The 12,524-nt window shown below is 40.2% G+C and overlaps 1 protein-coding gene across 21 annotated transcripts in view; it reads left to right on the top strand.

Moving 5' to 3' along the window:
* Positions 1-12,524, top strand: part of LOC132362734 (ELKS/Rab6-interacting/CAST family member 1-like) — a 187,013-nt gene that overhangs the window by 78,122 nt on the left and 96,367 nt on the right. Inside the window, exon 2 of one of the 21 annotated variants that reach the window (XM_059917715.1) lies at positions 8,561-9,900. The exons of the other annotated variants lie outside the window; for them this stretch is intronic. Coding sequence (XP_059773698.1) covers positions 8,561-8,643 — 83 coding nt within the window. The 3' untranslated portion in view covers positions 8,644-9,900. Of the gene's footprint in view, positions 1-8,560; positions 9,901-12,524 lie in introns of those variants that run through there. 21 annotated transcript variants of the gene reach the window in all.

Genomic DNA, 12,524 nt, shown 5'->3' with positions numbered 1-12,524 from the left:
CAATTTTATGTTTTATTTTTTTATTTTCTATATTAACTCAGTTTCTGTAGAGACCTTTTACCTGATTGTTCAGTCTAGTTCCTGTGTTACCAGTAAGATGGAGATAGGTGGAGGCTAAGAATATTGGGGGGGAAATCACTGATGAATGATAATGTCTCGTTCTTTTTGTTTTTCCTCTCCTTATTTACTCTGGCAGCCTACATTTGCCCTTCTTGATTTGACCCAGTTGCCCAAATAAGCAACCCACTCTGGCAAAGACCTGACTTTACTCTCATAAATGTCTGCATGTTAGGATTAGCTAGATGATGACCACCATGCCAGAGTTCTTTGTGTGACCAGTCAGAATGGCCATCATCAAAAAATCTATAAACAATAAATGCTGGAGTGGGTGTGGAGAAAAGGGAACTCTCTTGCACTGTTGGTGGGAATGTACACTGATAGAGCCACTATGGAGTACAGTATGGAGGTTCCTTAAAAAACGAAAAATAGAACTACCGTACGACCCAGCAATCCCACTACTGGGCATATACCCTAAAAAAACCATAATTCGAAAAGAGACATGTACCACCATGTTCATTGCAGCACTATTTACAATCGCCAGGACATGGAAGCAACCTAAGTGTCCATCAACAGATGAATGATAAAGAAGATGTGGCACATATATACAATGGAATATTCCTCAGCCATAAAAAGAAATTGAGTTACTTGCAGTGAGGTGGATGGACCTAGAGTCTGTCATACAGAGTGAAGTAAGTCAGGAAGAGAAAAACAAATACCGTATGCTAACACATACATATGGAACCTAAAAAAAAAAAAAAAAATTGTTCTGAAGAATCTAGGGGCAGGACAGGAATAAAGATGCAGACGTAGAGAATGGACTTGAGGAGATGGGGAGGTGGAAGGGTAAGCTAGGATGAAGTGACAGAGTGGCTTGGACATACATACACTACCAAATATAAAACAGATACTAGTGGGAAGCAGCCACATAGCACAGGGAGATCAGCTCGGTGCTTTGTGACCACCTAGAGGGGTGGGATAGGGAGGGTGGGAGGGAGATGCAAGAGGGAGGAGATATGGGGATATATGTATATGTATAGCTGATTCACTTTGTTATAAAGCAGAAACCAAGTCACCATTGTAAAGCAATTATACTCCAATAAAGATGTCTAAAAAAATGTTAGAGAGTAAAAAAAATCAAAAGAATTGGCCACACTCCTCCAACAGATTCTCTAACATTCAGCAGAAGAGAATTCACACTGAATCTGGTTTATGAGTAAAAGACAAGTCAACTTTAAAGTGGATCACAGATGACAACATTTCTTTTCCATGTGCCTGCTTTGGAGCCATATTTCTGCTGACCACTCAAAAACTTCCTCTTGAGTATTCTGTGATATATTAGAACCAGGAATAAGGGATGTTAGTGCTGGAAGGGTCAGCCGGTGGTCTGCCATTTAATTCACATATCCTTTCTGCACCAGACTCTTTTAAGATCATTGAGTTAGCCTAAGAATTTTGAAGCTGCGGAATTCAAGACAGTACATTACAATATGCCAATATTACTATTCTCCTGCTCTGACATTCCTCACTGACGGACAGATGAAGGAGGAGAAGGAAGGGCAGTCACCAGTAACTGAGAGTAAATGAAACTGGAATATTATAATTCAGTATCATTTGAGTGACTGAATTGGCTGGCAGAGTGTTCTCCAGTTAAGGGTGAGGAAAGATTAATTCTGCACATGACACCACTACTGTATTTATACAAGTCTACTGGGACAGTTGTTTGCCTTGAATTGTTTTCTTCATTCATTTCGGTCAGACAGTTGTGTTGACTGATTTTCCTTTCTGATGTATGAAATGGCTGTTTGACTGAATTTACCATTTAATTTCCACTAATGCACTGTAAAAACAATACATTAGTCAAATTGGATTGGCAGGTATGAAAATGTTTACCCCAGAACTAGACAGAAATATAATATTGCCTTCTACAGAAATGTAAGTCATATGCCCTGGATTTGGGGGAAATGTTCCAATTTTAACTATTTTGCCACTTTTCAAACATGTAGGGTCACTGATCCCATAGTAAAAATAAGAAGATCTGTGAAGTCCAGATAAAAATAGTTTTGTGTCACTCTGACAATCACATAACACAAAAGAAAAAACTATTAGGAGATAAATTTTACTGAGTTTCATACTTATCAAGAGGTGTTTCTGTGTAAACTTCTGAGTCTTATTCTACAAGTTCTTTAGGAACAAACATTTCAAATATATTCATAGAAAACCCTCTTTATTTATAATTTCATTCTTCCAATGTTTATAGTTACTATGACAGGCCATTTCTCCATGTCCCATCCCATGGTTCTCTGCTCCCATTGAACATTTGGAAGTTGGTGGCATGAGCAGGAAAGTGAAGCAGTTTTTGAGATTATTGAATAATGTTGATGTTATAAAGACTGCTTTCTTCCACAGTTGACAAACTTATTATGGTACCGATGGTTGGATACTACTCTTAGAGATGAAAAAGGTCTTAAGGCATCTTCCATATTCCATTCACCAATCTGTGTTCTTGTTCAAAGCAAAATTAATTCCTTTCAAAATTAACATATTAGCTTAATAATAATTTTTTTTTAATTTTTATTTATTTATTTATTTATTTATTTTGGACTGTGTTGGGTCTTCGTTTCTGTGCGAGGGTTTTCTCTAGTTGCGGCAAGTGGGGACCACTCTTCATCGCGGTGCGCGGGCCTCTCACTTTCGTGGCCTCTCTTGTTGCGGAGCACAGGCTCCAGACGCACAGGCTCAGTAGTTGTGGCTCACGGGCCTAGTTGCTCCGTGGCATGTGGGGTCTTCCCAGACCAGGGCTCGAACCCGTGTCCCCTGCATTGGCAGGCAGATTCTCAACCACTGCGCCACCAGGGAAGCCCTTAATAATAATTTTTAATCTTAAAATAATCTATCTGTGAGAATGGGAATTTTTGGTGGGAAAAAGTGACAGAAGATGGGACAAGGAGAGAATTCATAGAAAGACAAAACAGAATTTTTTTTTTTTTTAAACAAAGGATTCTGGGTGTTTTTTATTTGTTTTTTTTTTTTATTTATTTATTATTTATGGGTGTGTTGGGTCTTCTTTTCTGTGCGAGGGCTTTCTCTACTTGCAGCAAGCGGGGGCCACTCTTCATCGCGGTGCGCGGGCCTCTCATTATCGCAGCCTCTCTTGTTGCGGAGCACAGGCTCCAGACGCGCAGGCTCAGTAATTGTGGCTCACGGGCCCAGTTGCTCCGCGGCATATGGGATCTTCCCAGACCGGGGCACGAACCCGTGTCCCCTGCATCGGCAGGCAGATTCTCAACCACTGCGCCACCAGGGAAGCCCCAAACAGAATTTTTTAAATGGTGGGTACGAACTTCTGTTTCCAACTATATCAGTTTACCTTAGGAAAACATACTAGAAAGGCCAGAGAAATCATAAGCAACATTTGACTGTGAGCGTTAGAAAGCTACTGAGGTAGCCATGACCTAGAAGAGTAAAATAGAGAAAGAAACTCACTGAAGTGAGAACAATATTCTGCACGTGCTTTTCTAGCCCAGTCATTTAGAAACTACCGATGAAGAGCAAAAGTCTGAGAAACCAAATGTGACTCCTAAGAGGTAGAAAAGCCAGTAGATCTTAGGACAATGTCATAGGACTAAGGAAACCAGAGTTGGAATTGAGAAATAACAAGGCAGCTAGAATTTTAAGGACCAAAATCACAGAGAGAGTAAAGATTCAGAGAACTGAGCTGGATTCAGCAACAGTGTTCCCTTGCAGTATTTTCCATGTATAAATAGGTAGACAAGGCAAGATGCTAAGAAGTCAAACAAAAGCTAACTGAAGTCAAAGCAAAGACTTAGTTGGCTCATAATGCTGAAGAGACAAAACGGGGGTTCAGAACCTATGAAAGATTTCTGGCCCAATGGAAAACTAATGATATGAACTAGGACATTGGAAGTCTCTACATATGTGTGTGTGTGGGTGTGTGTGTCTGTGTGTTAGGAAGGTTGATGCAACGTCTACATTGAACCTGATAAAGAAGGAAAATGAGTATGAAGTTGGTCCAGTGACTGAGGTGTGATGGTCCCCTCTGCTCCCTACCGAAGAATAGGAAATTCTCTCCTCAAGAAAATACAGTTGGGCTTCCCTGGTGGCGCAGTGGTTGAGAATCTGCCTGCCAATGCAGGGGACACGGGTTCGAGCCCTGGTCTGGGAAGATCCCATATACCGCGGAGCCACTGAGCCCATGCGCCACAACTACTGAGCCTGCGCTCTAGAGCCCGCGAGCCACAACTACTGAGCCCACGTGCCTAGAGCCTGTGCTCTGCAACAAGAGAAGCCGCTGCAATGAGAAGCCCGTGCACCGCAACGAGGAGTAGCCCCCGCCCGCCGCAACTAGAGAAGGCCCACGTGCAGCAACGATGACCCAACGCAGCCAAAAATAAAATATAAACAAAGAAACAAAAAAAGACTTGTTAGAAGTCATTTATCCCCAAATATAGGATTTCTAACATCAAATTTGATGCCTTGCATGTAGCATCATGCTTCCTCTCCAAAGTAATAAAACTGAATTTTTGTAATTTTAAGAATATTAGACATGCCATGTTATATTAGACCTATAGACCTTAATCTATAAGCAGTCATTTACATTTTGAATGAGATCTGTAGACAGCGATATATATTCACTTTTTAGGACTTATTTCCTTCTCAAGCTTCTATTTCTTGCTACAAAGTAAAACGTTTTGTTTCCTGTTAAAGGAGTTCTAGGCATTGTCAGTGGGTAAGGTTTGTGGTGGTAGCCAGAGTACAGAGATCCTGAACGTGGGGACATCCTTTTGCCATTAAATTTCTACTGTGCCCGAAGCTGGGTTGAATAGTTTTAGGCTGTTTGAGGTCCCAGGAAGACTCTTTGCCCACCCAGGGAGCAAAAGGCCCAGGAAAATTTCCATGTGATTTTAGCTGGACCCCATTTACTGGATGATTCATCCCTCCTTTCCTTAATTCCACGCCAGCTTTCTTCACCTAGGTTTTCTCCTTTTCCCGAGACCATTCTTATCGTGATCTCTTGCTTTCTTTGTTTCACCACCTGTGGCTTAGGACCATATTTCTCCAAGTGTGGGCCCTTGAGCAGAAACATCAGTTTGTTAGAAATAGAAATTCGGAACCCACAAAATCTGCTTAGTCAGAAACTCGAGGGGATGGGGCCCAGCAGTCTGTCTTTGACACACCTTCCAGGTGATTCTGATGCATGCTCAAGTTTGAGAACCATTGGTGCAGTAGTTAATTTTTTTTTTTTTTTTTTTTAGCATTCCTTTAACCTTTCAAAGTGATTTATGAATTTCATCTGACTTACCACCCTTTAGGACAGCATTTTTCTCGCAGTGCTTTGTTTTTGGCCAAAATAAAGGGTTCCGTGGTCAGCTGGCATGGGAAAGACTACATTCTTATGCATACTTACTCTGTGCCCCCCATACCCTACCCCCAAAGTAGGTAAGGATTCTGGGGTCAGTTGCCAGGTTTCAAATTTTAGCTCTATCATTTAGTAGCTACTATTACTGCCACCTACTTACCTTAGTGATCTTTGGGGGAGTTACTTTCCTCTCTGAGCCTTTACTGTCTAGCTTGTAAACTCATGGAATAAAATGGCAATTACTTCTGTAGGAAGTTGTGAAGACTAAACAAAGTCATGCACATACAGTGACTCAGGTGGTGTTTGGCACGTGGAGAGCTTCCTTGAATGTCGTGGATCATACTGGCTATGACCCTTGTCATTGCCAGGACTGTACTAAATAAATAAATAACTCTCCGTCGGTTATCTCTGGCGCTTGGCATTTCACTGCTCATTTCTAAACCTGAACATTTGCCATGTGCTCCATTTTTCAATATTATACAAATGAGACTAGTTTTCACTAATATCCCGAGATAAACTATATTTGAAATTTTGCTTATTTCTTCCTTTTGTTTTCTGCCACCAAGCCACTTTCCTATCTGGGGCAGAATATTTCTTTTGATAGTGATTTAATATTTTAAGCCTTTGTTGAAGAATGTTGTCTAAGATGTGTCGAAAGTCTAAATAAATATTATTTCCTGCCTCAGTTTATTTACCACTTCAAAAAATTTCAGGTGTTTTATATCTATTTCTCTTTATAGATACAGAATCTACCTATAGATATAGAATTAATACAGATATCTATAGATTCTATAACTTTACGGTGTTTCTTCTATTAGGTTATTTTTACTTCAGTGTCTGAGTCTATTCTTAATTAAAAATTCCCTCAACCTACCCTATACTTCCAACAAATCCACAATGAATCTTATTTTATTGGGTCTTCTCCGGAGCCTTTGTAGGAGCCAAATTTGGGGCTATTTGGATGATTCTATCTAACTTTGCCTACAGATTCATAGTCGTCCTCAAGAGCATCCAGAACTCTGGTTGGATACCATTCCATCCTGGTGATTTATTTCACTTTTGTCAGTTAGGACGAGTACAACCCTTGCATTTTTCTTTCTTTACTTTAGCATAGTTGGACTGCTTCATAACAACATTTGTATCCAAATATCCTCTTCAGTAAAATATATCAGAATTTTGATTTATTCTCTTTTCTATCTTTTATTCATCCATGTACTCATGTTTGTAAGTCCAACTGATTCTTGGCTGGCTTTCTACCAATAATAAAAGAAAAAAACAACAACCAGAAAGTCCTTAAATTTTTTTTTTTTTTTTTAGCATTCCTTTAACTCTACAAAGCGATTTATGAATTTCATCTGTCTTACCATCCTTTAGGACAACATTTTTCTCACAGACTTTTGTTTTTGGCCAAAATAAACGGTTCCGTGGTGAGCTGGCATGGGAAAGACTACATTCTTATGCGTACTTACTCTGTGCCCCCCATACCCTACCCCCAAAGTAGGTTAGTGATTCATAATTCACAGTGGCATTTTGAAAGATTCTGAGATGTACTGCATAAAGAATCTAATAGATTAACTTTGACCTATTCACCCCCCCCCCCCCCCGCATAAACACCTATCATCATCCCATGAGCTAATGTTGGATAGGACACCTCTGTGACCTTTTGGTTTAGGAGTTTCCTTATTCTCTTTTGGTCAGTCTTTGTGTGTTTAGATGTACTTCTCTTTTTGTCTTTGCTTATTTATTTCTTTGCTAGTTAGACTTGCTGGGTCTGTTTTCCTTTTGCATTCTCAATATTGATTTGAAAATTTTGTACTTGAACTTTCTGTAACACATCTTTGAAACGATTCCTTTCCTCTTTCTGTCATCTGGTCTCTGAGTGATTGTCTTTTTGTTTTCATGTTTCTTTAGAGTGTTAGCCCTGGATTGGGTCAGATAACTTATGGGGAGTACTTACAATGAGTTTTAGGTCTTGTACTTGTGAATATTTCTTTTTTCCATTTATGCTTTTCCCATACTTATTTTTTTGATAGGCTTCTGTGACCCAAGTTGAAATTTTATAATAATTTACTTTGAACAACAGAATAATTTTTGTTATCTTTCTGTATTCTATATTGAAATGGTTATTTTCATACTTTTAATAAGAATGCTACTTTGGTACTACTGGTGGTTATAATGGTTTCAGCGGTTTTTTTAATTTACTTAATAGTTGATGTAAGATTTTTAAGCTTCATTGCTTGTGATAGGGAATTAGCAACTAAAATGGTATGTTAACATTTATATTTTCCAGTGAACCTACTCAGAAATTCACTTTTCCTTCACAGAATTTGTAACAGAACTTCATATTGCCTTGCAGTGCTTACTGCATACAAGCTATGCTCTTGTTTCTGCTTGCAGGCTCTTGCCAGGTGGTGTCATTTTGTCAATGACACTCATTCCTACCACTGCATTTGAAGTTGCAGACCTCCTTCCCCACACTACCTGTTCCCCTCTCTACTTCATTTTTGCCTTTTGTGTTGATCAATATGTAACAAACTATGCATTTTATTTATTCATTGTGTTTGTTCTCCTTTAATACAAGGTGAACTCCCTGAGGGCAAGTGTTTTCATCTGTTTGGTCACTGCTTTGCCTCTTCTGTCTAGAACAGTGTGACACATTATGGGTGCAGAGTAAGTTTTTTTATTGAAGTACAGTTGATTTACAATGTTAATTTCTGCTGTACAGCAAAGAGACTCAGTTACATATATATGCATTCTTTCTCATACTTTTCCATTATGGTTTATCACAGGATATTGAATTTAGTTCCCTGTGCTGTATAGTAGGACCTTGTTGTTTATCCATCCTATATATAATAGTTTGCGTCTGCTAACCCCAAACTCTCAATCCATCTGTCCCCCACTGAATTCTTGATTTAAAAAAATTTAATCTCAGGAGATGTAGAAAATGCATTCCATAACATTCAGTGTCTATTCATGATACAAAATGAACAGACTATCATTAGAAGGTATAAATATTCAGCAGATGTGATAGTTAATGGTGAAACACTGAAAACATTCTTTTTTAATATTGGAAACAAGATAAGACGCCTTTCACCAACAAGATAAGATAATCCTTCTTTGCAGCATTATATAGGAAGTCTTACACAGGAAGAAAAAGAAGAATTCTTAGCATTGGAGAAGAAGAAACTGCTATCACTAGTCATTGAGGATATCTTGTCCCTGTAGAAAAACCAAAAGAATCTACAGATGAAGTATGCGAATGAATAAAAGTGGTTAGCAAGTATACTGCAAACAAAATCAATATACAAAATCAATTGCATTTCTGTACTCTGCTACAACTATTTAGAAAAGGCAATGAGATACCATTTATAATATTATCACAGTTATAAAGTACCTAGGAATAACTCTAGCAAGAATAGGCAACAACTATATGGAGAAAATTATAGAACAAAGACACTTAAGAAAAACTAAAGGAATGGAGAAATAAATCTTATTTCAATAGAAAATTTCAATCCACAGAAGATGTGATTCTCCCCAAATTGTTTTAGAGGTTTTATGAAGCTAAAATGAATTTCCTTCACCTCCCTCCCCCACATAGAACATGCGAGCTGATTCTTAACAGCAAATGGAAGAGTGAATTGGGGATTTTTGACCTACTAGATATTAAGACTCGCTATTATAAAACTCTACCAATTAAGACAGCATGGTACTGAGCAGAAATAAAAATAGATGATTGGAAGAGATTAGAGAAGCCAGGCGCACAGCCGTACATTTATGGTAAAGAGGAATATATAAATATATATGTATATGTTTTGGGGTCAACCTTTAAGTTCTCTTAGCAAATTATAGTTATACATTGCAGTGTTATCAACTAGTCACCATGCTATACATTAGAACCTCAGAACTTATTCATCTTATAGCTTAAAGTTTGTAGACTTTATTTTTTTAGAGCAGTTTTATGTTCACAACAACATTGAGTGAAAGGTACGGGGATTTCCCACGTACCCCCTGTTCCCACATATGTATAGCCTCCACCATTATCAACTACTCAGCAGAGAAGGATATTTGTTACAATTGATGAATCTACATTTACACTTCATTAGCACCCGAAGTCCATAGTTTACATTAGGATTCATGCTTGGTGTTGTATGTTCTATGGGTTTTGACTAATGACATTATCCACCATTATGGTATCACTTAGTTGGAATCAAAGAGTATGTAGCCTTTCAGATTGGCTTCTTTCACTTAGTAATAAGCGTTTAAAGTTCTTGCATATCTTTTCATGGGTTGATGGCTTATTTCTTTTTAGTGCTGAATAATATTCCATTATCTGGATGCACCAGTTTGTTTACCCATTCATCTACCGAAGGGCATCTTGGTGGCTTCCAAGTTTTGGCAATTATGAATAAAGCTGCTATGAAACATCTGTGTCCAGGTTTTTGATGTGGACACAATTTTTCAACTCCTTTGTGTAAATACCAAGGAGTCCGAATGCTGGATCGTATAGTAAGAGTATGTTTAGTTTTGTAAGACACTGCCAAACTCTCTTCCAGAATGGCTGTACTATTTTGCATTCCCACCAGCAATGAATGAGCGTTCCTATTACTTCACATTCTTGCAAGTATTTGGGGCTGTCAGTGTTTGGATTTTCATTTTTCTAATAGGTAGGAGCATTGTCTTTAATTGACGGGGGGGGGGGGAATAAAGGAAGTAACTCAGATATTCATTAATATCAATAGAATGATCTTGATTAAGCATAGTCAGTCCCTGAACTAGTGTCCTCCCGGACTGGGGAGTGCGGCGCGGGGCGGGGACTCGCAGAGAGGAGAACAGCGCATCAACCCCAGCGAGAGGCGCGCAGGTCTCGGGATGCGGAAGGCGGGCCGGCGCCGCGCTCCTCTCCGCCCCCGCGAGCGAGACGGTCACGTGCAGTGGAGGAGCTGACCTCCGAGGGCGGGCCTGGGAGGGGCGCCGCGCAGGTGGTTCAGGGTCGCCCGAGGCTAGGCGCGAGGCGGGCACTTGCGCAGCGCGGGGCGGAGTGCGAGCCGGGGCCGGAACCGCCGCGGGTGGGGAAGGGCGGGGAGGAGCCTGGGAGCGTGCCGGCCGCCGCAGGGGGAGGGGCGGGGCGGAGCCGCGGCGCGCGCGCCCGTCGGAGGGGGAGGGACAGAGCAGCCATTGGGCGCGCTCAGGGTGGCCGCTGCGAGCGTGGGGCGAGCGTGGACCGCGGCGCGGCGGTGTGACTCCTTCCCCGGCCCTTCTCCCCGCCGCAGGCGAGGGCACCGTGTGGCGGCGGCGGGGCCAGCGAGGCCGGAGGAGGCGGCTGTGCCCGGGCATGGTGGTCTGGGGCAACGCGGAAGGTGAGCGACCCCCGGGCCGGCGGCGGGGGTGGGGGCGGGGTGGGACTGGCCTCGCGTCGCCGGGCGGCGGCCCAAGCGCGGGCGGCCTGAGGCGGGGCGGGGGCGGCGCGCCGGCCCGGCCCCCGCGGCTCTTGGTCTCGCGGCCTGGGCGGCCCGCGAGAAAAAAAAAAAAAAAAAAAAGAACTTAAAAATTGAGAGTTGCATATATAATAAAATGGCATGAAACTATACACAAGCATTGTCCCAAAACCAGTTTGCTGGTTTTGATACTGTAATATAGTTAGGTAAGATGTAACCATTGGAGGAAACTGGATGAAGCATACATAGGACTTCTCTGTACTATTTTTGCAACTTCTTTTTTACCTCTGATTTTTTCAAAATGAAAAAAAAAGTCAACAATTTTAGTGCTGTTTTCTTGTCGATGAAATCCTGTCCCGCCATGAAAGCAATGAATTACTGATAAAAACCGAGGGCTACATCTCAAAAACATCATATTGAATAAAAAAGCAAATAGCATAAAAAGATATAGTATAAAGCTCAGAACATACAACCTAAACAATATGTTATTTAGAGATACAGCTATGAGAAAATTAACAAGAAAAGCAAGTGAATGATAAGACACAAACTTGAAGATAATGTTTATCTCAAAGGACTAACGGAGGGTATGTGACCAAGAAAAGGGATTCAGGGTCCTCAAAGGTGATTGTAATGTTCTTTTCCTTAAATTTTTATTAATCACTATTTTATAACAACTCTGAAGTCTTAAAAATGTATAAACCTGATCTTTAGCATTTAATAATCACCTTTATTGAAAAGAGTAAAATTAAGTGAAAGGTGAATAAAATTCAGCAACATTAAACATGTTTGATAGAGCATATAATTATAAGAGCATCTAAGAGAAGATTGGGTTCTAGTTTAAATTCTGGTCTGACTAATTTGGGGTTAGTAGGTTTTGGTCAGTGGTTTTTGAAGGGCGGTCCCTGGGCCAGCAGCATTAGTACCACTTAGATATTTGTTAGAAACGTAAATTCTCAGACCTTACCCCAGACCTACGCTCTTGGGGAAGGGCCCAGCACTCTCTATTTTAACACAAACCCTCCAGGAGGTTCTGATGTGCACAGACTTTTGAGAGTCACCAGGAAGTTCAACTTTCTCACCCATAAAATTAGAAGATAAAACTAGATCAGTATTTCCCAAAGTGTGGTATATGTAGTACTGATCATGTGCAAGATGTTTTTAAGTGATAGACACATCACCATTTAAAATTTTATTTATTGTAATGTTTGTTAGACTAGTACAGATAGCTTACCAAACCCATAAGTTCATTGATGTTGTGTCATACATTGCTAAGTTAAAAAAAAAAAAGGAAAGGAATCAACTTAATGTAAATATAAATAATAAGGCAAAATAGTAAGGTATGTATAGCAGAAAGTAACAGCATTGTACATCAACTATACTCCAATAAAAATTTAAAAAGTAAGGTGATATGAGAATATCACAAAATTCCTGGGGTTAGTTCTTAGATATTAAAGTTTCAGTAGTCCTGAAGAGGATCAGTCTTGAAAATATTTTCCATTCTAAAATTCTGAGACTTCATATGCTTGCTTTTCTTACAGATCTGCCTCCTTAATTTTGCTTTTTAAAATTCAAGCTAATACGTTAAAAATTTAGTCCACACAGCTTGTGTTGGGAGAGGAATGGCCTGTTAATGTGCTTTTGTATTGGGGGAT

Source organism: Balaenoptera ricei, chromosome 3 (assembly GCF_028023285.1).
Source record: "Balaenoptera ricei isolate mBalRic1 chromosome 3, mBalRic1.hap2, whole genome shotgun sequence".
Lineage (NCBI taxonomy): Eukaryota > Metazoa > Chordata > Mammalia > Artiodactyla > Balaenopteridae > Balaenoptera > Balaenoptera ricei.
Note: the sequence above shows the minus strand (reverse complement) of the source record. Positions and strands in the feature narration are given on the sequence as shown.